Source organism: Erithacus rubecula, assembly GCF_903797595.1.
Source record: "Erithacus rubecula genome assembly, chromosome: 10".
NCBI classification, from domain to species: Eukaryota; Metazoa; Chordata; class Aves; order Passeriformes; family Muscicapidae; genus Erithacus; species Erithacus rubecula.
The window spans coordinates 10,544,728-10,555,545 of NC_136662.1; the positions used below are offsets into that span (position 1 = coordinate 10,544,728).

General features: G+C 40.1%; 1 protein-coding gene across 3 annotated transcripts; it reads right to left on the reverse strand.

The window, feature by feature from the left end:
• Positions 1-2,087: 2,087 nt before the first annotated feature.
• RWDD3 (RWD domain containing 3) lies at positions 2,088-10,525 on the reverse strand. 3 transcript variants are annotated; one of them, XM_079313430.1, is made up of 4 exons: positions 10,411-10,525; positions 4,649-5,127; positions 3,820-3,935; positions 2,088-3,721 (listed from the first exon to the last, which is right to left on the reverse strand). In XM_079313430.1, exons 1-4 carry the CDS (start codon positions 10,493-10,495, stop codon positions 3,607-3,609), a joined length of 795 nt encoding a protein of 264 aa, XP_079169556.1. In that variant the 5' UTR covers positions 10,496-10,525; the 3' UTR covers positions 2,088-3,606. The 3 variants fall into 3 exon arrangements, with proteins under 3 accessions (XP_079169556.1, XP_079169557.1, XP_079169558.1); XM_079313431.1 differs by lacking the exon at positions 10,411-10,525 and adding an exon at positions 9,909-9,961; XM_079313432.1 differs by lacking the exon at positions 10,411-10,525 and adding an exon at positions 7,611-7,782.
• Between the last annotated feature and the right edge of the window lie 293 nt (positions 10,526-10,818).

Consider the following 10,818-nt stretch of genomic DNA (forward strand, 5'->3'; position numbering starts at 1 on the left):
AAAACCAGGTGAATTCCCAATACTGATGATGTCCCCCATTTATTTCCCTCCTCTGGATCATTCTCGTTTCCTCGAGCTATTTTTTGTTTTCTTCATACTTAATAAGTCAAGGTATTCAAAAGGACCAATCAAACTTTGGTTTTGTCCTAAACAACTTGATTCTTCAAGTTGTCAGTCCTATTGCAACATCTTTCATTTTAGCCTGATTTTTAAAGAAAACTGTGGTTATACATCTGTGCTGTCCATACAGAACCAAGCATGCTTGTACTACAAAGTTTTCCTAGAACTTTTAAATTTAATGAGAGGTTAACAACCTGAAAGAAATCAAGTACCTACAACTTTGATGAAAAAAGATAACAGGTGAAAAAATGCTTTTCATACTTAAAATATTTATACAAGCAATAATCAATTTATGCGCAATCAATACCAGGCACAGGGGAACCCACCTGGGAGTGCACCATCAGGAATGTAACTCCTGCAGGGAGGGCTTCATGTGTGCTATAGCTGAGAAACTAAAAAGGCCACAGCAAACAAGGCTTTACTGACCATACTGTTTGAAGAACTATTTATAACACCATATCCACAAGAAAGCTAGTTTCTAATTTGTTGAATCACCTCTAAGTTGTGGATTTCTTCTTCCTTGCAACTGAATTGTCAGATTCCAGTGGTTATATACACTTCACTAACTTTTTTACACAGTGATGCCTTTTTTCCCTGCTTCTTGTTCTTCTGTATCCGTGCATTTTGTTCCTCTGTGTCTGCTTCACCTCCCTTGGAAGGCAGAGCATGCACCACAGGACCCATTCTGATGACTTTAGTGCCCCAGAGGCTCACAGGCTAGCTCACCTCTTTTTACAATGAATGCAAACAAACCCTCAGTTAACAGACAGCTTCCATCCTTCCAAAAGAACAGCCTTTAAAAATATTGTTTACTTGTCTGAACAGAAAATATCCTCCTACCCTTCAAAATAAGTGACATTGCTTTAACAGAATCAGACTGACATCAGTTTTCATGTTCTCTGCTGTCTGAACTGTATCAAGCTGACCAGATTTGCAATTCTCCTGAAGCACATCAAACCAAGCTATAAACTGTAGTCCTTTCCTACAGTGAACTTATGGATTTGTCCAATGTGAGGTAGTGAATAACAAATTCAACTATGGTAAAAATCCATTGTATAAATGGCATTTTCCATGTCCTGAAACACAGAAATCATCCAGCTTCTTACAACAATTTCACTTGGCAGGAAGATGAACACAGGGGAGAGCTGCAACTTACTTAATTGTCACTTTTTCTTTTTAATTGGCTGTTGCAGATTGCCAGGCCTGGCCAAATAGTTAACCAAGAAGACATCAGGCAATAAAACCCAAAAAAATACATGGGTTTATATTCAAGTGCAACTAGCAGCACTGACACCACAAATGGCTTTTTTAGTAGGGAAGAAAACTTTAGCACCTTGCAAGAAAGATGACCACAACAACTCAGACCTCAATTATTTTTGAAGTCACAAGCATTTTGAGATCACATGAGTTGGTATGCCATTCAACCTGATTCCTAAAATCAGCAGATTTACAATGCATCTGGCAAAATCTTAAAACATTCAGTTTTGCAAAGAGATACAGATTATGTTTTCTTATGCTGTGTATGTATAGGCCTTTTCCTGAATTTGATACTTGTCAAATCTGTCATGTAGTATAAGGAGAAACCCTCTGCAGCTTTTCAAAACTTTATACTGCACTCACACACAATTTTTCAACAGATATTTTACTTCAGAACAACTTGATTCTGGAAACTGTAATTTAAAATAGATGTTATTTTAATATTTTAAAGATACTTCTCTTTTATTCTTCTTTGTAAAAGTAAGAATTCATCTTCACATGCACTTAAAATGATAGAAAATTAGAGTTCCTGTCTCTCAGGAAGCCATTTCAAAACAATATAGAACAGATTTGCAAAACCCATTCAACCCAGACTCTTTTCCACTAAGCCTGAAGTGTTGTATGTGGTAAACATAAAACACTCATTAAGAAGAACTTTGCTACTATCTCATTAAATTAGCATCAGTGCATAAAGCAACATGCACCATATATACTTGAGACATTCTATATTAGGAAGACTACCAAAATCCTGAAAAACTTCAGAAACTTTCATACAATTTACAATCCTTTATGCAGCTGATATCTCAAACAGTAAAATATAAAAATCTTCCTAGTCTGATTTAGTTGCTTTTCTAGAATATATAAAGAAAGAGGTATGATCTCATGGTCTGAGTATGAAACAGGAAATCAGATCTTACACAATGATTTGCCAAACTACACTTTCAGAGCTAAACAAATTGCAATAGTCTTCACCCAGTACAATGGAAATAATCTAGTTTATACTGAATTGATCAAATCTGTTTAATTACAGAATACATGAGACATTTGGCTTCTGCAACTAAATTTTAGAGAGCAGTAAAGCACATGTTTAGCTGCATGCTAAAGCCAACTGAAATGGCAAATGGCAGTGCTAGTTACTAAGAAATTCATGATTGCAAAATTTTCATTACTGGGTAATTTATCTAATCTTGTTAGAGAATGGTTTCAGGTAAAATAGAAACCAAAGGACAGACATAAATAATTGTAATAAATAAGTATCCAATCCTCCCTAAGTAAACAGAACTTGCACAACTCACAAAATTATGCATATCATTTGTAACACTACACAGATGTAAAACACAGACTACTGATTAAAAAAAACTGCAGGTTGGCCAAGGCCAGTGACCAATCCAAAAACACTCAAATAAACAAACTAACAAAAACAACTTGGCAGAAACCTTGAAAGATGGAAGACTGAAGTCTGTATATATTGCTCCAACAGTTTAATTGAAACAAGGTTCCAAAGCTGCACAGACAGTAAAAGCAGATAAAGTGCAAGAAGACATCTGTAAACTATCAAAGAAAATATCACAATTGACTTTACCTCAGCTTTTTATCAATTTAAATACTCCAAGTGGGTGTTTTCATGAATTTTAGAATAAAAACTAATATTCAAAAAGACACTTCAAAGTTTTTCAGGCCCCAAGTGACATGAGCTTTGTCTTCAAATCAACCATCTAGCATTTATAGTCAATTACAAGGAGAACAAAAAATTGCAGATTAACTCCTAAGTATATGCTGTCCTCACATATTAAAATATGTGTCCACTACGTTTTCTTATGGAAATATTTTCAGTCTTCCAAAGCAAAATTAATCATGCTTTCTACCCATGCCATTAACGACAAATTCTACCATGAGAGTGAAGAAATAAGACATTGAAAAACAGGGACTATAAAACAGAGTCTGGCTAGAAGACTATTTTTTTAACATTACTTCCTCCCAATCTCATGCTTGCAATACAATTATCACAAGTAACATTACACTGTTTGGAAAAAGTTATTAATACATAACTGTCAAAAAAATTATCAGTTCTTGATGTATTAATTGCCTTCTTCTTGCAAAAGGATGACTGCTACTGATATTTTTGTAGAAAAGCTTCAACATTGTTTTGCCACATTAGTCCTTTTATCTTCCATCAGCATCTGCAGTCAACTGCTGTTTTGGTCAAAAGTCCAGTGGTTTCTTTTAGTTTTATTTTAAGAGAGGAGGCACAAACTCGGAGAAAAGAGCAGTAAGTCCTGCAGTTTCAAATTCCTTTTGTAGCTCCTCTGGTGCTGAATATTCTTTGACTTCAAACGTCTGGAACCTACATTGTAAAAGGGAAACTCATGAATATGCCTGCATTTGTCAGAATGTAATTATCAATTCTGTTACTTTTCTATCCACAACAGTACTAAATTATACCTTTTATGCTGTGACTCTACTTCTGTCTCGCACAGTACTCTCATCATTTTCTCTTTGCATTTCTTTCCACTTGAGTCCACATCTACCTTAGATGTTTTCTGAAGAATCAAGTACTCCTAAATGACAGGAAAAAAATCCCAAAATATTAAATATTGCCTAGTATTTCCAAAGTTTAGTAAAATGCAAAAGCTCACTCAAAGTGCAGTCTTTTTGTCAGAACATAAGCAACCAAACTTTGAAAGTGCCCATCCCAAAAAGTGGACTGCTTCTATTCATCAGTTTTAAGTTAAGTAGGCCTAACTGATTAAAGAGAACATGAGTTAGAAAAGCCAAAACGTTCTCCTCCAACATCACCACAAAAACCCACCTAAGGCAGTAGGACTTTGTATGTACAGAGAAGAATTTCAAAGCCCAGGCATGCACTAGCAACACCATGTGGTTTTAAGTCAAGGAAAAAGATAGTTAGCAATGAGTTAGAAATATGTCTGTTATTAATTTCTCACCAAATGTTTTTCCATTTTCTGGGGAATTTGGGAAATACAGGAAACTGAATCTAGCCATATTAAGATTAGGAAACAAAGGGATATGGGGGTATAATTCCAGTGGGAAGCAAGGCAATACAGGCCACAGGTCTACAGGTATCACTGTAGACAGAATAGAACACTTTGTTTTTCTTAAATACAGAATAAAGTTGTTGGGTCTTCCTACTCTCATAATGATCAATTTGCTTCCAAAATTGTTAATCTTAGAAAAACACACACAAAATATTCAGACACTGAGGTTTCAGTGGTAAATCAATAGAACTAGTCAACATTCATTGTTCCTGCACCTTAATGCTGCTCTTGTCACCCTGAAGAAGAATCAATATTATCTTGCCCATGAACATCAGTCTTCCAGTCAGCCTTAGATGTGAAGCCCATTTTTCCACAGTTTTCACATATTTTGCCTTTGCTCTCATGTGATCTAAATGCAAAAGCAGCATCCATACACCATCTTCTGTTCCTTTTGACAAAGTAGTCTTTTCATTGCAAACTGTTGCTGATTGCTTAATGACATCTTTCAGATGCTGCTGTACCCAAAGAATCAGATCGTGTACCATGGGTTCAGAAAGATGCTGCTTTGCTTGTTCAAGTAATTTCTCTTTCACATCCATACACTGGGCCCTTGTAAGCTGGTCTGAGTTAACAGAAATATCCGGTACAGTTGATGGGTAATTGACTGGTAAATGAAATATCAGCTTTAAAAGAACATCTGTATCCAGCACTTCTTTCACACTGATTTGAATTCTAAATGAAATGCCATTCATCTCTGGAAAACAGAAAAAGATAAACATTAATAGTTTGCTTGAAGATTAAATATATAGATATCATTAAATCATGCTATTTTCTTTAAAAATTCAACTTAAATAACTGACATTTCCTATAAAATAAGGGTTGTTTTTTTTTTTTTTTTTCTGCAGGGTAGGGGCTTGCAACCAATGGCTCAAGCTATACCTGCAGGGAATCCTGAAATGAAACACTTCTATAACATAGTAGAAGGAAAGTTATTAACACATTCTAAAAAGCATTCACACCTTTTGGCTCTTTCAAAGTCTAGACGAACCAGTAGAAAGAATTGTCTCTCAAGCACATAACTCAGCTTCCACAGCTCAATAGCAAAAGCAAGGAAAAGCAAGGACAACTGAAAATAGAGACTTTTCTGGATGGACTCAGCACTGCCCTAAGTCTGCCCCTGAAGAAGTCTGTAAGGCTTCTAACATCAACACCACTGCAAGGCAAACAGACTTGCACCAGGTTTTCTTAAGACAATCATTCAAAAGCAGTTCCACACTAAGCAAATACTTGGAAAGAAAGAAGTCAAATTCTTTGTCCCCCACAACTTGCAGAGAAAATACACTTAAATCTTTTCTGCCAACTCCTCTACAACAGTTGGACTGACATAAGGAAAACATCTCTGTTGGACACCTGACCATAGATACTAGATATATAAATATGCATGTACTCATATTAATGTATATTTATATATCTTCATATCTGCTCAAAATCTGTTGTAGATCTACTTAAGAACGGAATTATTTTCAGAGTGAAATGAATACACTTAGTATGCAGCAGGAAAGGCTAAAGACTACTTCATCCTGATAAATCACATAATCAAAGATGCTAAATATGAAAGTTATGTACAGTATTTCATTAAATAAAACCTTCTTAACTGGAAGTTTCACAGAAAAACAATACAAAACTTGACAAAGTGTAAAGCACGGACAAAGACCTAACCTACTTTTGCTCCTCTGCCATGAAGTGAGAGGGTATCTATCAATCAGACAAAAGATGATCTTCTTCAGATGTTCTCTGCTTCACCCCTTTGATGCATTCTAAACACTTCACTCCCTTTCTTTCAAAAATTGCTAAAATGTCAGGTTGATTCACTCTATGAGGGCAGGAGAAGCCAGATTTGAAAGGCAGATTAGAGGAGAGCTGAGTTTCAGAGCAGGTCTTTTGAAGTGACTTGCACTCTTCCCCCTCTACATTACCTTACCTTCCTTTACATGACAGCCAGATGAATTATGTTTGATTAGTATTGCTGATGCTACCAACCAACCTCTCACAGTGCCACTCACATAAAATGTATGATTTTGTATTTGAAACCTACTAAAAAAGTTAAAGAATCTAAAAGTGACTTGGACAGACATACTTCAGACACAGACATACTTTGAACAGAGGTACTTTAGAGAGCTTATCCAAGGGCTTGTTTCCAAATCTCCTTCCTGGATCATATAAAGAACTCTCAAGGTCAGAGAAGTCATAAAACAGAATCAGCGAGCCCTCCAAGCCCAATAATCAAATTCCAGCAGTAGTATAAAAAACTCTCCAAACATCTACTGACCATCACTACATAAGAGTCAAATCCAGTGGTGAAAGCAGTAGATGGAATTCCAGAGAATTCAGTGAAATCACACCCATCCATGCTTGTATTTATAGGCACCACGTCAAGAGTCATTTCCTGCCAACAGGAGCTTGTCTTCAATCCTCCAAGACCCTATCAAAGGTTCCAGAGTACTTTTAAGACAAATGCATTCCTCAGAAAAACACCAGCCTTGGCAGAAGACCCTTGCACATGGTCAGTATCTTCAGAGAAGGACCTCAAGCCTTCCAACTCCTATCTCTGCCTTCTGCTGCCCTGACAAATGTTTCCTCCTGGACCCCAGCAGCAGTAGCTCCTCTGCCATTACGTGGGCTCAGCACACATCATCACAGACACAGGCAGAAAACCTGCCGTGCACACACAACCACTGCACAGACAGTGCTGCTGCCCCACGTCCCTCAGCTGCCTCTGCTCAGGACAGCCCCACCAGGCACACAGCTGGCACCTGGCTGAATGGGTGAGCATCACTGCACTTCTGCCTGTTAATCACTTTGTTTTAAACTAAGTTTCCATGAGATTTTAAAAGCACAGCCTATATAAGTTGAAAAATACTACTCTATCGCCAGCTTAATTACAGTACCAGAAAAACATGTTACATTTCTGATAATCCTCCCAGGATTTTTCCACTAGCTTGTCTCAACAGATTTCACCAAACTCAGAAGCAACAGAGGGACAGACAGGCCAACCCTGCCCCTCTGACAAGGGCCTCCTGCTGCAGTGATCTTATTCTTAAACCTGCAAAAATCTCACACCTTTCCTTGTGATGAACTAATCTGAAGGAAGCAGAACAGCCTCGCATCCCAAGGTGTATCACCCTGAGCCATCGGGAAAAGCCCAGCCCTGCTCATTTACATCTGCTTCAGACTTACTTTTAAAAAGAAGAATCAGTTCAAAAACCTTTGCAGGGCTGTAACACCTGAAGTTTATTTAAAGCTTGCAGCGTCCATTTTCTGCACCAGCACTGCAGACACTGGCAGAACAAAGAGCAAACCACCGGCACCCTGCGCAACCTGGCTCCAAAGAAATATTTCCTTTGTTTGCACATGCTACAAGGGCTGAGTTGTCTTCACAGCAACATGGTGATTATTTCTGAAATAAAAGGTTGGGTATGACTGTTCTGCAGGCATTTAATGTGCTAATCAGACTAAACCCAATACATTTCAACTCATTTTCCCCCATAGCTGCATGCTTATCAGTATATTTAGCTCTAGCATACTTCAGATTTTTTCTTATGTTTCATGTCAACCAGACAGATATCCCCCTCCTCTCCTGCCCAAAGGCATTTTATGCAACACATGCAGTCTATTTTTAAATTCAGAAAATGGCACCTACTAACGTACAAGCTTAGAATATCTAAATATATTTTTATAGCAAGCTTGGTGAACAGACCAAAGAGAACAGATTAACAATTAAGTTATGGATTTATATCTGTAACACTAATCTCTGCAAATAGATATGTAAGGTAAAAAAGATATGCTGTAATTAGTTTATTTAAATTCATCCACACATTGGTTTTGATAAAAACACATTTTACATTCTGAATACTTGATGGTTAAATTCCAAAAAGCCAAAGTTTTTAACCATACCAAGAGACCTGTAAAAGCATTCTCTTACATTCCTCAAAACCATGAATCCCAAATGGCCTTATTTTTGATCCCATGGATCTACACACAAATTACTCTTAATGTCTTAGAGATTGCATAACATAACAAATCTTCCTGGAAGTTATATCTGTGCATCGTTTGTCAATGACAATTTGCATGGTTTGAAGAGATAAAGCAAATGTAAGCTAATGACTGGAGCAAAAGTTAATTGTACACTGACTAGAGATTCTACAGCTCCAACAAGTAAATTCCAAGAGTAAGAAAAATACCAATAATCATTGTTGTAAAAGAATCTTTTCAATTCCAGCTGAAAACTATGTAAACCAATCAAATACACCTGATCCTACAGATCATGAATACAGGCCAGTTAAAGGCCCTCCAAGGTCACATAACACCAATATAAATAAAATAGGCTACTCCCATTGTGCACTTGTAGTACCTCACTTTATGTCCAATAAGGGTTTTAAACTTTTTACATTCTAGTAACTTATAAACACAAAACCATTCTTCCATATATGAAGCACAGAGAAGAATGTGCCTATACTTCTCAACAGATTTGGAGGAACAGACGTGTATATGCAATGCTCAAATATGTTCACGTTTTTTAAATTAACATCTGATAAGCCTGGATACTGCTTTTTCAAACTACACCCAAAATAACATTCTTGGAATTTTTCACTTAAAAATAAAGCTTAGTTGAAACATTTTATCAATCATATTTTAAAAATACAACCCTAAATATCAATTTAAAAAATAAAATTGCAGAATTACATGGCTGCACTGAAGCAGGTGGTATGTGTACCCAGATACAAAATTCTGGTTTTAGATTATTGTGGTTAAATGTGTTCCCTGCAGACACTAGTGCCTATATCCAACCTCTTCCCCTCATGCACAGTCACCTACAATAGGACAACTGCCCAGGACAATATCCAGATATTCTAAATATCTCCAGTGAGGGAGACTCCACAAGCTCTCCCAGCAGCCTCCAGGACTCAGTCACTCCCAGTAAAAAAAGTTTCCTTATTAATTCCAGTTCTTCAGGGGTGATAATGTGCAGACAAAATCTGACAGCAGGCCACTACATCCATCTTCAGCAGCATTCCTCAAGACTCCCTGCAGTCCAACCAGCAGGAAGCTGCTCCCTGTCCATCACAGCTGGGGAGCGGGGCAGAACTGTGCAATAGACACGGGGACCTGTGGTACACAATATAAGCACACTCTGTGTATATATGTGCATGTGTATCTCCCTCTAATAAATATCTAAGAGTTGTCACATCTGTGGTAGGCACTAAGCAAAATTTACTAATGGTCTGGAACTGAACAGACACCAACACTTGCATATCCTGCCAGACAGAGCTGCTATTGTACACTGGAACCATTGAAATTTATTCTCCCTTGCTAAAGGTGCATCTTCACAGCATGGTACTGCACAGGCTGATAAAAGCCATCTCCTAATATTATGTTCTAATCGGTGGCCACCGTGGCTGGTGCAGAAACCATGAAGGCATCTAGACTCCCTGCACTCCTTGCCCAGAGCAGCTGATGGGAACAAGCATTACAAACCTGATCATTCCACCCACGGCAGACACCACACATCAGCCTCAGCGCCCTACACACCTTACTGAAGCACAACAGGAGCAGAACATCCAGCACGTAACAGTGCCCAGGTTATCCCAGAAAAACCCAGAGATGACCCAACACTTCTTATGCCCTACAACAGCCGTACCCCTATTCTGTATTAAAGGAAAAATTCCTAGGCTTGTTAACGCGTACAAGATTCACGTGTCTGTTTACCTAGAGAGCAGCCAGCCCATTCCCAGCGCTGCCCTCGCTCAGCCCCGGGGCCTGCAGGGCACTGACAAAATGTCAAAGTAGAACCGAGCAGGGCCCGCCGGGCAGCGCAGGCAGCGGAGGGCAGGGACCGCCACAAGCGACACCAGCGAGCCACTGAGGGGGGCCGAGCGCGGCCGTCAGCGGGCCCGGAGCGCTTCCTCCCGGGGCTCGGCCGGGCCGGGCCGCCCCGCGGGAGGGCCCGGGCTGGGGGCAGAGAGCGCGGCCGCCTCACCTGAGGCCGCCAGCAGCTCGCAGGCGCCCGGCTCGCAGTAGATGGCGGCAAGCGCCGACAGCTCCTCCCGCGCCAGCTCCGACATGGCCGCCGGCGCGCGCCGCCGCGCCCCCTGCCGGCCGCGGGGCCGCACCATGGCCGCCAGGGGGCGCCGCCGCGCGGGCCGCGCCGCAGCGGGAGAACAAAATGGCCGCGGTGCGCGCGGTGTGCCTGGGTCCGGCCTGGGTCACCCCCTGTCCCCGTGTCCGGCCCTGGGTCACTCCCTGTCCGGCCCTGTGTCACCCCCTGTCCCCGTGTCCGGCCCTGTGTCACCCCCTGTCCCCGTGTCCGGCCCTGTCCAGGGTCCGAGCGTGTCCCGGCTCCCTCGGGCTCTACGCGACCCCCCGGGATCGCAGCCCCCCGCAGACT

Coding starts and splice junctions, on each gene's coding strand:
- RWDD3 (XM_079313430.1), bottom strand. CDS start 10,495: ATGTCGGAGCTGGCGCGGGAGGAGCTGTCGGCGCTTGCCGCCATCTAC. Junction 3,936..4,648: donor GTGACAAGAGCAGCATTAAG/GTGCAGGAACAA, acceptor CCTGTCATTTAG/GAGTACTTGATTCTTCAGAA. Junction 3,722..3,819: donor GTAGAGTCACAGCATAAAAG/GTATAATTTAGT, acceptor TTTACAATGTAG/GTTCCAGACGTTTGAAGTCA.